We start from the raw sequence: 19434 nt of genomic DNA, 5'->3' as shown, positions 1-19434 counted from the left end.
TCCCAAATGCATTAGAGGAACTGTAAAAATCTGCCACAGAAGGAACGATGATCCACAGTCAGAAAAGTTACTGCAGCTTAAACAGGAAAACCTTCTGGTTCAGGACTCAGAGCCACAGCTTGCAAAAAGTGCAGCTGTTGATTAATGCAACGTAGTGTCAATTAGATGTACATTCCTGAGGTCTTTTATCTGTTGTAGCTTTGTTTTTTTCTTTCTTTTCATTACATCAGGTATACAACCCTGTAAATTGTGGTAGTGGTACCGGGAATAAAAAATTAAGGAATTTTTAAGTTTTCAAAAGAAATAAATTTGAGATAATTCTGTCTTAAAGTCATATGTGTTGACATTTTATAAGAAGTAAAGCCATGGTGTTATGTTAAGCTGTAGGGGACTCAGGTCAACAATTTCTGACACTGCCAGTGAAGAGGAAGACCCAATACTATTATGGACTACTGGACACTTTTAGAATATTTTGCTGAGTTAACACACCTATAATATTCAAATGACAGAACTAAACAAAAAGGGGGATACAGATGGATGTCCATTTTGTATCTGTGTATTCAAAATGGTTAGGATAGATATAGAGTTATATTTTCTTAATGAATAGAGGGATTTGTTCTAATGGTGTTTGTAAATAGGATATCATGTCTGCATCATGTACAGCAAATAGCCACTAGGAAGAGAGTATGCAATGTATTAATTATTGAAACTGTCTTACCAATTTGATTTGAAAGTGTCTCATTGCTATTTGTTTCTCAATAAAATTATGGAAAAAAACAAATAAAAACCAGAAAAAACAATTTTTAGTTTTATTCTCTCTCTCTCTCTCTCTCTCTCTCTCTCTCTCTCTCTCTCTCTCTCTCTCTCTCTCTCTCTCTCTCTCTCTCTCTCTCTGTTTTTGTACCATCAATTTAAGTCAGGATCTTACATTTTCCAGGCAGGCGCTGTACCACTGCACTGTGTTCCTGGACTTTTAGTGTATATTTATATGTTTTGTTAAATGTCAAGGTGTAAACACCTCCATAATTACAAACTTCACCACTCTCCCAATGTCCCTCCTTTCTTTGATTTATCATTTGCCCCCTTAGTCCCTCATACTGATCTTATGGCAACAACTGATTTGGTTTCCATCCCTAAAACTTAACCCATTTTAGAAGGTTGTAAAAGTAGAAGCTTATTGCATGTATCCTTTTAAACCATAATTTTTGATGTACAATAATATATTGTACGGTGTATCAGTAGATTTTTTCTTTTTATTGCTGAGTAGTGTTTGGATGCAGCAAAGTTTGTTTATTCATTTATCCACTGAAGTATACTTTGTTTGTTTCTGAGTTATGAATACTTAGAAATAAAACTATAACATTAACATGCAGTCTTTTCATATGTGAACATAAGTTTTATCAGTAGACTTTTAAAAGGTTTTCAACGACAGATACAAAATTAATGAAATTTGAAGGCCATTTGAAGGAGAGATTTCTTAACAAAAGGGAAGGTTAGAAATACTGAAATCATTAAATTTCAAGATAATTTTAAATAAACAGGAAATCCTCAACCTACAAAATCTAGTTCATAAAAAGATTAAAGCATATATAGAGCCCCACTCCTAAACTTCTGTATTTTCCAGCTAGGCTTTTTTTGGAACAACTGGCCTTTGTTTTGTGATTAAAGCAGCCATGATATGCAACTATGGCCTCTGATTGTTTTCCCTCACTCTCCAGGGTCGTGGTTGCTCTCTACATTGGGAGAGCCAAGTAAGACAAATACTGATAGCTTTGCAAGTTGGTTCTTCTTTCAAATTGCCAGATAGTTCAAATAATGACATTTCTGCAGGAATGAACCTTGAAATTATCTCCAATCCTGTTCTTTGTCCTACAGTTGCTGCTAGGTTGCTGGTTTCTACCTTAATTGTGAACTATTTGTTGTCTAGGCTACTGTAGAACTGAGGGGACAGGTATAGCAATATAACAAATGAAAAGGCCATAGAAGTCTGTGTTCTTACCATGAATTAACCTTAAGCAAAATAAATATTGTGCTCCTTAGATTGATGGAAACTTTTATAACTGCAAAAAAAAAAAGATTTTGGATGTTATTGAGGTATATAGAGATAGAGATTGTGTGTGTGTGTGTATGTGTGTGTGTGCATGTGTGTGTGTGATTCTTTAAAAAAAGAATTAAAATGAATTATTTGAAGTTACTATGTTCCTGCCTTCCATCTCAGAGATGCATATGTCTGTAGTTCTTTGAAATAATTGGTATGATTTTGTTTGTTTGATTTAGTAAACTTTTGAGAAAACCTAAAAAAAATTAAAATAACAAAAAAATCTGATTTTAATGGACTATTCTAAAAGTGTAACTATCGCTTCTGTAATGCAGGGAAAGGATTTTTTTAAAGTACTTCCTCTGTCACTTATGCTGGTATTACCCTGTCCTCTTGCTTTAAAAAGGGTTTACCTGGTGATCCCGGTTACCCTGGTGAACCAGGAAGGGATGGTGAAAAGGTAAGCATTTTGATACTTTGAAGTACTTAGTTTTGGTCTACTTGATATCTTCCTTTTCTCTCATCCATGGTAGAGATACAACTAAAATACCTTATAAAATTAACTTTTTTATTTAAAACATGCTTTCTTTGTACATCCTTTCTCTTTATGCTCCCTCCCTTAAATTTTCTTCCATTTCTGTAAATCCCAGTTCATTCAGTGGAAACACAGGAAACACTGTTTAACAATTTCTCTTCCATTGTGAGTTCATCGCCTTTGTTTGTGCATGTTTTGGTAAAGCATTTGTTTCCCAGAAAGAAGATAAAGCACTGTATTAGTAAAGTCCTCTTCTTAGAGAGACTTGTAACTGGGAATTTAGTATATCTCTTCTAAACATTTATATTTTGTGTGCAATTATTGTCTGTAAGTCTGTTGATAATTGTTTATCATTGTTTTTCTAAGATCATTTTGTTTCCTATTTTAAAAGTGATTTTGAAACAATGTATGGAATACAGTCATCTCATTTTTAGCACATCACACAATATCAAGTCCTTCAAGCCCTCTGGTCTCTAATTGCCTTGTATCAAAACCAAAATGAAAATCTTTACTTTTCAGGCAAGAAGAAAAAATATTGCAAACTTGTATATACCCAGAGAGCATACATTTTCATTGTGGTTTATTAAACTAGATCCAAGTTTTTGTTTGATATAAAATGTCTGGTTAGATACAGAGAGCCATAGAGGATCTTTTTAAGGAATACAAATATTACACAGCAGACAATTATTTAAAAGGAGAAGTATGTAGATGAAAAGTTTCCATGAACAAGTCTAGAACCAGAGTAGAAGTGTCAGAGAAACATCTATACTTGGATCTTAGCCAGCTGAGCATCTATTGAATATGGCATTCTTCTTGCTGTTAAAGCTACTATTTAAGGATTTTTATATGACTTTGTTTTTTGTTAGCTTCTAATAACTAACTCATAGAAGGAATCACAATTTATTAGCTGTTCTGTTGATAAGCTTATTACCTCTAAAATATCTATCAGTAATAGAAATAGCATTAGACTTATGCTCTTCACTAATTTTTTTCTTTATGGAGTATTTACAGAAAAATATAAATTCTAAAATCAAAAAATGTTACAGCTATATGTCTGATCCTAAACCTTTGCTCCTTGTGTATAAACCAGAGAATTTAATTTAACTTATTTAGTCAAGATTATATAGCTACTAAACATGAGTCAGTATCACAGATCTTCCTAGGTCTAGCACAGCACTGTTTTATTCCCTCATCTTGTATTTATTATTGGTATAATAGTGATTTCTAAATCTTTCTATGAAACTTTTCTGTCACACTCTTGAAAAAAATTAATGTTTTCATGTTATTTTTTTAATCTAACACTTACAATTGTATTGAACAGGGCCAAAAAGGCGACATTGGGCCACCTGGGCCTCCTGGACTGGTGAGTGGGCTTTTTTTTGTCTTTCTTTATTTCTTCCTTTTTTTTTTTTTGAGTCTTCATTTATCAAATTGAATGTTGCATTATTATTCTTGTCCCTTAATTATGTATTGCCTACTTTTTTGCACAGAACAAAAAGTTCAAGTTATTACAAATTCCCCCTGCTTAGCAATATTTACATCTAAAAATTTCATTAGTGTTGACTTCAGGGTCTTTATAAGGTCCTTTCTGTTTATTACTTCTCCACAGTAAAGATCCAAAACAATGGCACTACATTATTTTGCATTGTGATTGCCACATCTTTTCTCAAACAACCAGCAGGTGGTGCAAGTATAGTTTACAAAGGTTTAATTTAAAAAAAAAAAAAAGAAAAGAAAAGAAAACGAAACACCTGGGGAGGAGTAGTCTCACCCTCTGCAGAGCACAGGACAAAGATAGATTTGGATAGACTTAGTCCTAATAGATTTTCTCAATTTGTAATTATCTGACTTATACTTTCTTCTTTCTTGAGTGCATGCTTTCTAGGGATTCAATAATAAATATAGGCAATTCTTTTTATGATGTTTGAATTCTCCATGAAATGTGATTTAATATATTACCAATCTTATTAAAAGTAAAATGTCATTGCTGGGGTTTGACATTGTTTTTTTCTTTGATTTAAATTTGGTAAGATTCTAGACTTTAGACTATGCCTTAGCAAACGGGTGCCACAAAAATTAATATGTATGTCCAGACATTCTAGTACCATTAATTGCTTTGTCCATAGTATGTCTCACTTACTAACACTTAGAGCTATACTAAATCTAATGAGGATATAACTAAGGTCTTACACAATTCTTATTCTCTTTCACTTTAAAATCAGAATTTCAGTTCTTGAAAATATTATCTGTTTAGAAAATGAGGTAATAAAATTTTGACAAGTATCAGAATTAATAGAAATTTTGAAAATTAAGTCCTCTTCAGAATCTCACAGTCACTTTTGAACTGCTGTCTCAATTCTGAGTCATACAATATTTATTCTCCTTACGTGTTAATATTTTTATATCTAGGGTCTGAGAGATGGCTCAGTAGAATAAGTGCTTGCCTAGCAAGTGCAAGGGCCTGAATTCAACCCCTGGTTCTGAAAGAATATATATATATATATCCAGTGGAAGTAAGATGAAATATCAAGGTTTTGTGGTACATGTTGATTTTTACTTCAGACAGACAATTTATTAAACCTGAAGTTTATTTACTTTTATAGGTCTATGGGATTAATTTTATTTATTTACTTATTTATTTTGCTGTACCAGGGATTGGATATGGGACAGTGCTGATGCCAAGCAGGTGCTTATGCTGCTGAGCTATCCCCCCTGCTTGAGATTAATTTTAAATAGTTTATTTCATATAAAAATTTTTATAATTAACTTACATCTTTAAATCTAAGAAGACATACGAAGGTCTGGGGAGGTAGTTCAGCAGTATAAGTGCCTGCCTGGCAAGCTCAGTTTCCTGAGTTCAATCTCCAGTACCAAAAACAAAAACAACAACAACAACAAAAAAAGACATAGGGAAAGGATATGATAAGTTGATTGGGTTTAAGCAGTATAATCTTTGTGTCAAAAATAAATTTTGCAAAGGAAATAAACACATGAGCTAACATAGCAAAAACCTGAGAGAAACCTTTGTAGATATTTGGAATGACATATGCAGAGGTAGAGATAAATATGCATAAGTTGCATGAAATGATTCTGCCATAAATAATTCACATTGGTAAAAATGTATTGCCAGAAATAATAAGACATTATGTTGAGAAGAATTGGAAATGAAAGGGCCTGAAAGAGTCCGGCATTATAAGTAGCATCAGATGTAGTAAGAAATACTTAAGCAGAGTACTTAACTCAGAAAAGTTGGGTTTTGAGGTATCATGTCTTAGCAGTATATTTGGATTCAAAAGAACAAGGTTAAAAGTGCATCTGTTAGTCCAAGTGAAGTGGGGATAGTAGCTGTCACAAAAGGAACAAAAAGGGAACATCAAAAGGACATTTTTGGTCAAATAATTGTCAAACTTTAGAGTACTGGAATGATTTAAATATCTTATAAGAACAGATCAGGAAGAATACTACCAACTTTATAAGCCTGGGGTTAGGGAAGGTGACAATATTGTTTCTAGTATCAGTCATTTCCTAAATTAATTGGAGGATAAAACAGGCAAGGAATGTAATTCAATCCATGTCATAGTCTGTGACTTTTTATCTGAATACTTTGTAAAATGGGGAATTATAGTCATATGTAGCTGCCATATAATTTGTAGGAAAACAAGAGTCTTCCTTTTTGAGTTTCGTTATTTTATTTCATTCATGATAAAGGTAATTCCTAGACCTGGGACTGGTGTTACTGTAGGAGAAAAAGGAAATATTGGATTACCTGGATTACCTGGAGAAAAAGGAGAGCGAGGATTTCCTGGAATTCAAGGCCCACCTGGCCTTCCTGGTCTGCCAGGTAAAAGACTGCATTTGCTTTGCTCTTAGAGTATCAATAATAATCTATGTATATATGTTTTAATACTAGTTCCAGGATGAGAATGACAGCAAATGACAGAATTACTTTCAATTGCATATTCTTCCCCACTTGTACTATATCCTTTTTCACCCAATTCCTCACTTTTGTTTTTTTAAAAATCCATTTACATAGTGTCCTTTCATCCTAAGAATATCATCTCTAATTTTTCATACTACTAAATTATTCCAAAACAGTGATACACCCCAGTACATGAATCATCACACTTTTCATATTATTAAGGAAGGGAATGCTAATGCCTTCTTTTGCAGGATTTCCTATACTTAAAAAAGGAGAATTAGAATTCTAGAACCATCTAAGTAGAAATCTCCATGGTGATTTTGCTATGCAGTGATATCTTAGAACTCGATGCAGAATTTTATAGCATCCTCTTTGAGGATGCATAGCATAGTGCAATATTCCTAATCTCACTACAAATTGAGGACTGCTTACGTCTAACATGTTTATTTAGATGAACTCTCTCTGAAATGCACTTCTATTTGGAATGTATGTAAAATTTATAAAAGCATCTGTTACACTTTCTTATATACATGTATACTCAATAAATTATGGTTCCTTTCCCTTCAAAGATATATGGTAAATAAAATGTTAGATGATGAGTAACACTCAGTAATCCTTCAGAAAAAGATAAGGAATGTATGTTCTTCATGATCTAAGTATGCATTTTGAATTTTTAATCTCAAAATGGTAGATCAGATATGTACTAGAAGACTGAAATAAGGAATCCTTCAAGTATAACATAAAAAGTTAAGCATTTGAGAAATGTGAAAGAAAAATTGATATGTAAAACTAAACATACAAGCTTTTGAATGCACCATGATGGAATTTAAAGAGCAAAAGGGACAAGAAGAAATATGACATTGTCTCTTGTGGCACTGAGGAGATGGCTCAGTGGAATAAGTGCTTCCCTGGCAAGCACAAGGGCCTGAGTTCAATCCCCAGATCCACAAAACAAAAAAAAAAAAAAAAAAGAAAGAAAGAAAGAAAGAAAAAGGAAAAGAAACTGTCTCTTTGCTATTTGTTCCTCAATAAAATTATTATTATTATTATTATTATTATTATTATTATTATTTTTGGCATAACTGTGGATTGAACTCAGGCCCTTGCACTTGCCAGGGAAGTGCTTATTCCACTGAGCTATCTCCCCAGGCCCTCTCAATAAAATTATTTTAAAAAAACCAAATAATAGCTTTAAAAAAATTCAAGCACCAATTGAATGACACTAAGATTATATATTGCACAACACATATATCTAAAGCAGATAAAGAGAAAAATTGAAAATTAAACAATACGAAGATCTATTATGCAAATGACACACAAACAAAACTGGCTTAGCAATTCTAATATTGTATGAAATAGAATTTAATGAAGGTACACTTAAGAGATAAGTATTTCAAAAGGATAAATAGATAAACTATGCCAAGTGATATAAATATGATGAAATTCTGTGCACCTGACAATTACCTTTGAATATATAAAGTGAAAACTGATAAACTACATGGGTTAAGTTGGCAACTACCTACCATATTAAGCAAGAGAAAAATAAGGGCACAAATAAGTTGAGCAATAAAATCAAGCCATCTGCATGGGAGAGAGAATCTGTTAGAAATAAAACACATACATTCTTCTCAAACATAATTAAAATGTTTACAGAAATTGATGCAATTAGATAGAAAAATATAATATATGTTACTTTCTGTTACTACAATGAAATAAATTGATAATATGACAATGAAAAAGCCAAATATTTTATATTTGTATATTTAAGAATTAGTTATAAAGGTAACAAGGAAATAAATAGAAATGACAAGCTGTTGCATACTAAACAACAGTGAAAGCTCTTCATATAAAAATTCACTGAATATACCTAAAGCAGCATCCTTAATTTCTCACAAAACTAAAAATGCTAAAAATAAATGAGGATTTGGAGTGGTAGCTAAATGGTAGGGAAGCATGCACAAGGCCTTGGGTTCTATCCTAGCACCTGAAAAAGTAAATAAGCTAGTTGTAACACACACACACACACACACACACACACACACACACTGAAACAAGTCCAAAACAGTATAATGGAAAACTTGATAAAGAGAGAAAATGCAAAACAGTAAAGCAATTTATGTTCAATAGAGAAAATGAAGATGGTATTGGGAAGATTTTGAAATGAGTAGAATTTGACCAACATAATCAAGATAAAAACAATAGAAGGCTGCACAAGGTACTATGTTCCTGTGGTCCCAGCTACTCAAGAGATGGAGGCAGGAAGGTCATAAGTTTGAAGCCAATTGGCTATTAAAAAATTGTCTTAAAGCAAACAATTTAAAAGGGATGTGGGTGTAGGTCAATGATACGTTGTGCCTAAGTTCAACCTCCATTACAGAGAGAGAGAGAAAGAGACAGAGAGAGACAGAGATGCACACATACAGAATAATTTTAGGAAAACAAAAGGGATATTAACATTATTAAAATTAAAAATCAAGTTATAAGAAAAATATAACTATATTAACATATTTGAAATTCCAGATAAAATATAAATTCCTCATAAACATAAATTTTTAAAATTAACTTAAGAAGATAAGAAACCTAAGAGGATCAATTACCAAATGTTAAAAATTTCCAAGAAAAAACATTGGATCTGTGGATAACCTTATAGTTTTATGGATGAATTTTACCATACTGTCAAAAAATGGATAAGTAGCATATTTTCAGTCATTTCAGAACATTTTAAAAAAGAGGCAACCTAACTTAGTAATGTTGAAATCAAACCACCCAAGAAGTAACATCACAAAACAGTATAGTTGAATCTCATTTATGAACATTGAAATGATAATCTTAAATATTAATAAGAGCAATGTATAAATATATTAAACAATAGGGCATTATGACCAAGTAAGTTTTAACACAATTTGCAAGATTGGTTCAAAATTACTATAAATGACAACTTAACAGTATACAAGAGAACAAGTCAGTAGAGACATAGGAATTCACAGTAGTAATAAAAACAAACCCATGAATAAATCCAGCCAAAAATCTGTATGCATCTTTTCATAATTTTCTAAGATATTAAATAATATAAAATTCCCAAATATAGAGATATGTATCCTATTATGTCATGTAAGAAATCAATATTAGAAATAGTTGATTCTACCAAACATTATGTTCAAATTAGTCACATTCCAAATTCCAGTGGGTTTTTAAAAGAGAACCAGACAAGCTGATTCTAACAATTTTGAAGAGTAAATGTGTATTTATAGTAAAGATTGTTTTAAAAATGAGCAAAGATGTGTGTAATTTCCTTACCAGTTTTTAAAACATGACACTAGTGGCTGAAAAATATGGTAATGATACAGGAATTGACAGTGGGACTAAAAATTGTCTAGAAACTAAGCCATGTTTATACGGAAACTGTCAAATAACTCTTCAATTACAAATAAATTTGTATTTCTGGGATTTGTAGATCATAGTGTTAAAGGTAGTGTATAGAATTTTTAATAATAATTTACCAAAGTAATAAAACTATCTCAAATTATTTTTACTACACTCAAATTTTTATTTATTTTAAATTTTTCTTCCTTTCAGATGTTGATTCTCGTAAGAAAAAAAATAGAAAATAGTCAACAAGGAATGTCTTTTCAGTACTAAATATCTTATTGAAAACGAAAGTAGTATTTCTAAAAGATCATTTTGATAATTTTGAATGAGTCCTTTTTTTCTTATCTTAGGGACTGCAGTTATGGGTCCTCCTGGGCCCCCTGGATTTCCTGGAGAAAGAGGCCAGAAAGGTGATGAAGGGCCACCGGGCATTTCTATTCCTGGCTCTCCTGGACTTGATGGACAGCCTGGACCTCCTGGGCTTCCAGGCCCTCCTGGCCCTTCTGGCCCTCCCAGCCCTCCTAGTAAGCTGCATTTTACTCTTGGTAAATTGTATTGTTTTTGTTTATTGCACTAATAAGTAAATGCACCTGAAAATTAGCATCATTATTTATGTCTCTCTTTTCTGACATTTTCTATTGTTGCTTCCACATTTTGATTTTGGTAATTCTTTGATTTTTAAACTTGCTCCTCCAATAATGATTGTTACTAACAGTATTATATCATCCTTTCACTTACATGTAGTTATATATCTGCAGAAAATAAATTAAAAATAGATTTTTTTCTAGCTTGTTATGTTTCCTTAGGCTTAGTCTTTTGGATATGTTACAATTAGCTCTCTTTTCTTTATCTAATCCCAGGTGATGAGATATGTAAACCAGGTCCGCCAGGTCCCCCAGGAACTCCAGGCGATAAAGGTCTCCAAGGAGAACAAGGACTGAAAGGTTTGATCACCAAATATACTCATTCATTTTTGAAATCCTCAGCAAAATCCCCTATACTCCTCTTTCATTCTGCCTCAGTCACTCCCATGTTTATACCTCAAGACCATTTCATGAACGATAATATTCCCTTCTATAATTTTGATTTCATGAATCACACTTTCTGATCATTTATTTTCTATATCATTATTTATTACTTGTAATAAACTGATGAACACCAGTTGAGTAAGACCTGCCAAATTTGATGATCCCTTAGTGTTTCAGTATTCTTTCTTTCTTTCTTTCTTTCTTTCTTTCTTTCTTCCTTTCTTTCTTTCTTTCTTTCTTTCTTTCTTTCTATCTTTCTTTTTCTTTCTTTTTTTTTTTTTTGGTGTAACCCAGGATTGAACTCGGGCCTTGCATTTGTCAGGGAAGCGTTTATTCTACTGAGCTATCTCCCCGGCCGCTCTTTCATTCCTCTTAACCCAGCTTAAAATCTGTGATCAATAAGAGCCATTCTTAAGACTGTGATTCCTTTGCCCTTTCTCTCCCTTTATTATACTCTGGAACAAAAGCATAGTATAGTGTAGGTTGTTTCAAATTTCTACCTCTTCTAAGCCTAAAGCTCCTCTTCTCTTGAAAACTGACACCTTCATTTATGTTATAATTTTAAGATACTAATACTCACTTCTCCTTTGCTGACCAATTAATGTAATAACAAGAATGTTCACAGACTGTTGCCACCACATTTACTCATTTACATGCATTTATGTCCCTGTAAGACTTTACAGTTTCAGTTACCATGTGTATTCAAAGCCAGACATTTTTCTTTTCTTTTTTTTTAATTTTTTATTTTTCTATATTTAGGACAGGGTCTACAGAGTCTACAGGGTTCCACTACATAGATTGGACTCGTAGTGATTCTCCTGTTTTCAGCCTCCCAAAGCACTGGGATTACAGACGTGTACCACCAATCCCAGTCTCAATTGCAGTCTCAGGGTGCCCCGTGGGCGGGACCCACATGGCACCTCGGGATCGAACCCCAGCCGCTGCGCTCTGCCTAAGTAGCTCTTTAGTCCGATGAGTTATCAGGCTGGCCATAAAGCCAGACATTTTATTTGTACAATAGCGTCTCTTCCATTTTGTTTCTCCAAGGGATTTGCTTCAAAACTTATCCTCACACTCCATTACCAGTTTCTCCTTTTCTATCAGATCATCCCCTGTAGCATAGAAATATGCTTTATACACCATCTTAAAAAATCTGTATTTTTCAATTTCTCTTCATGTACAATTACTGCTTTCCCTTTGTAGTAAAGCTCAGCAAGGGTTTTCTACTCAGTTACACTATTCTTCCATATTCATTTTTTATATTTTTGCTTACAACATACAAAAACAAAGTTTTAGATATCAATATGGTACCATGTAGTATCATATATATATATTGGAATTAAGTATGGTTTAACACAATTATCAGCAACATTTATCATTGTTTTTATTTGCAGCACTGGGGATTTAACTCAGGATCCTGCGCTTGCCAGGCAAGCACTTATTCTACTGAGCTATCTCCCCAGCCCCCACGTTTTGGGTTTTTTTTTTTTTAGCATTCATCATTATTTTTGGTGAAAACTTTCAAAATTCTTTTTTCCAACCTTTTGAACTACATAGTAGGTTATTGTTATTTGTAATCACTGTAATGTGCAGTTGTACTACAGAGCTTCTTGCTCCTAACGGCAACTTAACAGTCGATGCATAATCTCCTCCCCTCACCATCCCCTGTGTGTTAACCACACTTCTTAATTTCTGTGAGATTATATTACTTTTTTATTGCTTTCATCTTATTTCATGTAAGAGTGAGATCATGTGTATTTGTCTTTCTGTGCCTGGCTAGTTTACTTAACAAAATATTTTATTCATGACTAAATACTATTCCAATGTGTATCTGTACCACATTTTCTTTATCCAACCATCTGTTGATGACACTTAAGTGGTTTCCATTTCTTGGCTATTATGAATAATGGTACTAGAATCTGAGAATGTAGATGTCCCTGTGAACATCAGAATTCAGATGCCTCATTGGCATGATAATGCAAATATCTCTATTATTTTACTTGGGAATACATCCAGTCGTGGGCTTGCTGGTTGGTATGATAGTCCTGTTTTGTACATCCTCACCTGCAATTACTTGCTGTTTTATATTTGTCATTGGCAAGGGCCAGCAAATAGTTCAGTGGATTAAAGCGCCTGTAAACAGGCGCTTTAATCCGCTGAGCTATTTGGCTGGCCCTACAATTAAGTATTTAATTCACTTTTTTGATTTTTGTAACTGATGGCCATTAAGGATCTAGTTTAATTCTTCTAAACATTGATATGAGTTTTCCCATCACCATCTATTAGAATAACTGTCTTTTGTCCACTGTGTATTTTTGGTACATTAATTGAGAAATCAGATGGCTGCAGATGCATCGATTCATCATGCCCACAACTAGGACTTCCATTTTGTTATATTGGCCTAAATGTCTGTTTATATCTCAATGGAGTGCTGTTCTGATTAATATAACTATGTATTATATTTTGAAGTTATGTTTCATAAGACTTAATGTTTGTTCTGTTTTCCTCAAAATTGCTTTGCATACTCAGTGATTCTATATAAATTCTACAGATTTTTTCTCCACTTCTGTAAAGGGTATCATAGTTACTTGGATAGGGATTGCATTAAATCTGTAAACTTCTTTGTGTGGTAGCTGTGGATATTTCAACAATATTGATTCTGTCAATTTATGAACATAAGCTGTCTTTCTACTTTTTGTGTCTTCAATTTCTTTCATCAGCGTTATCTAATTTTCATTGTAGAAATCTTTAATCTCACTTGTTAAAGTAATGTTTAGGTATTTTATTTTTTGTAGCTATTATGCCATTACTTTTTAATTTCTTATTAATTTTATTGAGAAACAAATAGCAATGAGACAGTTTCAAAACCGATTAGTACGACAGTTTCAATAATTAATACATTGCATGTTGTTGTCTTCTTAGTGGTTATTCGTAGTACAAGATGCAGACATGATATTCTGTCCAAACACTATTAGTACAAATCTTTCTTCTCATTGAATTAAGAGGAAGTACCTATATATTTATCATAACTATGCTATGGCTCAGTAGAATAAATGCTTGCCTGTGTCATTACTTTTTTTTTTCAGAACTGGGGATTGAACTCAGGCCCTTGCACTTGCCAGGGAAGCGCTTATTCTACTGAGCCATCTCCATGGCCCCGGATTATTTTCAACAGGAAATTTTTGAGTGAAATTATTTTCTAGGTAGTGTTTTAGGTGATGCCATTCAGTTTATCATGGTTTTTTTTTTGTTTGTTTGTTTTTGTTTTGTGGAACCGGGGATTGAACTCAGACCCTCGCACTTGCCAGGCAAGCGCTTATTCCACTGAGCTATCTCTCTGGCCTCTGTCATTACTTTCTTGACTTCCATTTCTAATGATTTTCTAATGACATATAGCAATATTGATTTGTTTTGTCTTTTTGAGGCAGGGTCCTGCTATGCAGTTCAGGCTCGGCTTGAGCTCACTTTGTAACCCAGGCTGGTCTCAAATTTGCAACAATCTTCCTGATTTAGCCTACGAAGTGCTGGGATTATAGATATGCACCAGAACACCTGGCACCGTATTGATTTTTTTATACTGATTTATATCTTGCTTAATTCTTTTACTAGATCTAACAGTTTTCGAGGGCTGGCCAGATAGTTAAGCAAACTAAAGAGACTGCTTGGGCAGAGCGTAGTGGCCAGGGCTCAATCCCCAGTGTGATAGCACAGCCCCGAGGACGCGCTGAGATGGCAACTGAGACTGGACATGGTTGTGCACACCTGTAATCGCAGTGCTTTGGAGGCTGAGAACAGGAGAATCACTACGAGTCTGATCGAATAGTAAGACCCTTGCAGACCCTGCATACCCTGTACCAAATACATGAAAACATTTTAAAAAGGATCTAATAGTTTTTGGTGAAGTTTTTGAAGATATATATATATATATATATATATATATATATATATTCAATTTATCTGCAAACAATGACAATCGAGTGCCTTCATTTCCAATTCAGATACTGTTTGCTTTTACTCTTTTTTAATTTCTCTGGCTAAGACTTCAAGTTAAATAAAGCAGTGAAAGTAGGCATTACTATCTTCTTCCAGTTCTTAGAAAGGTTGTTGCTTTTACCCATGCAATATAACGTTAAGTGTTGGCATATTTTAAACGGCCATAATTATGTTAAGATCTTTCCACTGTGTGACTAATCAATTTAAGGCTTTTATCATGAAGACATGTTCCATTTCTTTCTGCATCAATTAAGATGATCATATTATTTTTCTCCTTGATTCTGTTGACATATTGTTTCATATTTATTGACTTGTGTATATTAAACTCTCTTTGCTTCTCTGGGATGAATGCCACGTCATTGTGGTGATTAATCTTTTCAGTGTATTGTCTGATTTGGTTTGCTAGTATCTAGTTGAGAATTTTTGCATCTATGTTCATCACGGATTTTGTCCTGCAGACATAGATATACATCGCAAACATATGGTACATATATCGTACGTATCAGCTACGTAAACCAAGATATGAAACATTTTCAGCACCATTGAAGATGCCTTGTGTTTCCCACCAGTATCTGAAAATGTAACCAGTATTTTGTCTACTATCATGAATTTGATTGCATAATTTTGAAGTTTGTTTAAATGGAAGAGTATTGTATAAATTTGTGTATGTGGTTTCTTTTGCAAGATACTTTAATTTTAGGTCTATGTTGTAAATATTAATTATATTTTTACTGCTCCTTATTATTTTATTGTACAGATTTGCATAGTTTCAAATTAATTTTAGGAACTATTTCTCTAGGTATATTAAGCATGTTGGTGGCATTTAGTTAGGTATTGCATTAAATCTGTACAGCAATTTTGGGAGTATGGCCATACACATCTTCACAGTGTTGGTTCTTCCTATCCAGAAGAAGGGAATATCTTTCCATTTGCGGCAATTTTCTACAATCTCTTTTTTAAGAGTACTGTAATTTTTATTGGATAGATCTTTGACTTCTTTAGTTAGATTAATTCCTAGGTATTTCATTTTCTGTGGTGCTATTATAAAACATATTGTTTCTCTAATTTGCCTCTCAGTGTGTTTGTTATCTGTGTAGAGGAATGCTATTGACTTTTGGGTGTTGACTTTGTATCCTGCTATGCTACTGAATTTCTATATTAATTCTAGTAGCTTCTTGATGGAGTGTTTTGGGTCTTCCAAGTAGAGTATCATGTCATCTACAAATAATGATAGTTTAACTTCTTCTTTAGCTATGCTTATTCCTTTTATTTCTTTCTCTTTTCTTATGGCTCTATCAAATGATTCCAGAACTGTATTGAATAGGAGTGGTGATAGAAGATATCCTTATCTTGTACCAGATCTGAGAGTAAAAGATTTCAGGTTTCCCCAGTTAGAATTATGTTAATAGTTGGGTTGTCAATGATGGCTTTTATCAGATTGAAGTAGACTCCATCTATTCCAATTTTTCCCATAATTTTATTGAGAAAAAATAGCAATGAGACAGTTTCAAACCAAATTGGTAGGACAGTTTCAATAATTAACACATTGCGTACATTCTTCCTAGTGGTTAATTGCTGTACAAGATGTGGACATGATATCCTATTTACAAACACCATTAGAATAAATCTCTCTATTCATGAAGAGAATGTAACTATATATCTATCCTAATCATTTTGAATACACAGATACAAAATGGATATTCATCTGTATCCCCTTTTTTGTTTAGTTCCGTTATTTGAATATTATAGGTGTGTAAACTCAGCAAAATATTCTAAAAGAGTCCAGTAGCCCATAATAGTATTGGATCTTCCATTTCACTGGCAATGTCAGAAATTGTTGACCTGAGTCACCTACAGCTCAGCATAACACCATGGCTTTACTTCTTATACTACGTTTTTATACTTTTCTGCTGGATGGTTAAGACCAAGACAAAGCAAGACCTATATAACAACAAATGTAACTTTTGGATCTAATGAGGTCAGTCAAATCCCCTCAGGATTTACCCTGAGATCCTGTACCTCAGATTGTAGAACCTTTGTCAGTGTCAGCCATGTGGATGAGTCACGGCCATTGCTTGGCCAATGTTCTCTCTGTGAAAGCCTGAGAGAATGTCCTCTCTTCATGTGACTCTCCTTAGGCACACTCTACATCATCGATCACTTTCCTCTTTGGCCCCATAATCTCCTTGATCAGAAAATTTGGCCACTACCGAGTTACATGATGTTACAGTCCAATTTTTGTAGAACTTTGAACATGAATGTGTGTTGGACTTTGTCAAAAGCCCTTTCTGCATCAATTGAGATGATTGTGTTACATATTTACCTAAGTATCCATTCTAATGTCATTGAACACATGATCCGAATCTATCCTGAAAAAGAAAACTGCCACATTCTTGAAATATTGGTAGGACACAAGCTGTCATTTCTTCTGGGGATATGCCTAGGAGTAGCATTGCTGCGTTACAGATTAGGTTAGGTTTTTGCTTACTAGCACCAAATTATTTTCCAAAATGATATATTATGCATTTTCCTGATGACTCTTTGATGATTAGCTTTTTTGACAAATTTTTGTAGACTCTGGTAGAGTGCTTGACTTCTCCCTATTTTTAATTTGATTATTTGATATACATGTACATTATAACTCTCCTCTGCCATTCGGTGATGTATATTTATTTTTATTTTGTTAAACAGTTGTTATTAGTTAGCGAATAAAATTTATTAATATTCTGTTTCATGGGTAGTGCTGTCTATGTCCTGCTTTACAAATGTTTCATTGTCTGAAAGACCTGATGCTATTCCCCTTAAGTTTTTTTCTAGATGCATTGTAATTTTACCTTCCACATCTGTTTCATTTTAATTGTGTAGTATTGGATATTTAACCTAAAGCCTTCACATTAGGCTACATCCCCCTGCTCACTGTGCAATGTTGCCTTTTTTTATTTTGAGACATGGTCCTATTAAGGCACTAAGTTCCCCAGGATGAGTTCAACCTTGTCGTCTTCTTACCTCAGGCTTCAAGCAGCTGAGGTAATAGGTGTGAGCCACCCATTGGATTCAATCAATTTTTGTGTAGTTCAAGCATGGATAGAAGTTCAGTTTCTCCACATAGGTATCCAACTGAATCTATATAGTATAAAAGACCATCAGTTTTCCACTTAGTTGTATATGCATTTTTGTTGTAAAATATATGACCAAATTTATGTGATTCTGTTTCTAAACTCTCTATTGTTTGTTTTGCTATTTGCCTCTTGTTGCATCAATAGCAGACTTTATTAATTGTGGGTTTATATAATTCTCTGATGGTCTAGATTATTTGTGTTTTGTAAGCATGTTAGACTTATGTGGCTAAGTTTTAATTTTGAAGTGTTATAAGGTTCAGTTCTTATTCTTCTTCTCTGAAGTCATCCATCCAGTTTCATGAGTTTTAACATATTTGTTTTGCCAATGAGTTACAAATTTATGTTTCCTATCCAATTATGACTCTTCTCCTAGTTTGCTTATGGTCTGCTCATTCATCATTTTGAACTTAACATTGATCATTATAGTTCTGATTTCTACCTCTTCTTTTTCTATACCTAATACATTCACATCTTCCCCTTTTGACTTAAAAAAAGGTGGTTCTTGTAGTTTTCTAGGTGCTTAAGCTATAAACTTGAATGTTGCCCTTGATCATCCTCTTCTGTTTGTATTCTATGTTATGATCCATAAAAACATCCAGTTGGCTCTAGTTTTAAGTATGTCTAGAAGGCAACCATTTCTGAATGTCTTCATTCACTTTGAGGTGACCTGCCATCTCTCCCCTAGATCACTGCACCAGTAGCCTCTTAAGGAGTTACCTGCTTTTCATCTTTGCATTTAAAACCATGACAGAGCAGCCAGTTGTGCTGTTTTTGCCAGGGTAGATGCTGGGGCTCAAACTGAGGGTTTTTACACTGAACTATATCCAATGCTTATAGAACTTTAATTTTTTTTTTTTTTGAGACAGAGTCTCATTTGTCACTAAATTATCCATCATGGGATTGAATTTGTTATCTCCTGCTTCAGCTTCCCATATTGGTGAGATTATCATCTTATGCCAACACACCCAGCTGAAGTTTAAATTCTTCCATTAGCTTCTCATTTCATTTATAGTAAATGCGTAGTCTATATAAGTGATGGTAAACCTATGGCATATGTGCCACAGTGGAATTTTTATATCATTGAAAGCTCTAAAATATTCACCATCACTGGTTTATATAATGGCCTGCAAGATTTTTTTAGGGTAAGCTACTTCTTAAAACCGCTAACTCTAATTTACTTCCACACTTTAATTTTGCATCAGCTATCTAGGTTGGTTGTAGCTCCTTGTATAGGCCAGACACGCTGTCATATTTGCTTAGATATTTAGACTCCTCATACATGTTATGCCCTTTAAACTTTTTATCATATATCAAGTTAGCAATGAAGTTCACCCTGACCACCCTATTAAAAATATAAACTTTGGGGCCATAGTACTGTTTGCCTTGTGTGTACAAAGCCCTAGTTCAAACCTGAATACAAAAAAAAAAAAAAA

At 33.5% G+C, this 19434-nt stretch overlaps 1 protein-coding gene across 1 annotated transcript in view; it reads left to right on the top strand.

Moving 5' to 3' along the window:
- The window catches only part of Col4a5 (collagen type IV alpha 5 chain), a 351283-nt gene that overhangs the window by 177938 nt on the left and 153911 nt on the right, over positions 1-19434 (top strand). The window contains exons 17-21 of the mRNA XM_004642629.2: positions 2445-2498; positions 3895-3936; positions 6282-6414; positions 10212-10385; positions 10722-10805. Coding sequence (XP_004642686.1) covers positions 2445-2498; positions 3895-3936; positions 6282-6414; positions 10212-10385; positions 10722-10805 — 487 coding nt within the window. The remainder of the gene's footprint in view (positions 1-2444; positions 2499-3894; positions 3937-6281; positions 6415-10211; positions 10386-10721; positions 10806-19434) is intronic.

Source organism: Octodon degus, unplaced genomic scaffold, assembly GCF_000260255.1.
Source record: "Octodon degus isolate 3935 unplaced genomic scaffold, OctDeg1.0 scaffold00157, whole genome shotgun sequence".
In the NCBI taxonomy this organism is placed as follows: Eukaryota; Metazoa; Chordata; class Mammalia; order Rodentia; family Octodontidae; genus Octodon; species Octodon degus.
This window is presented reverse-complemented; position numbering and strand designations above follow the sequence as displayed.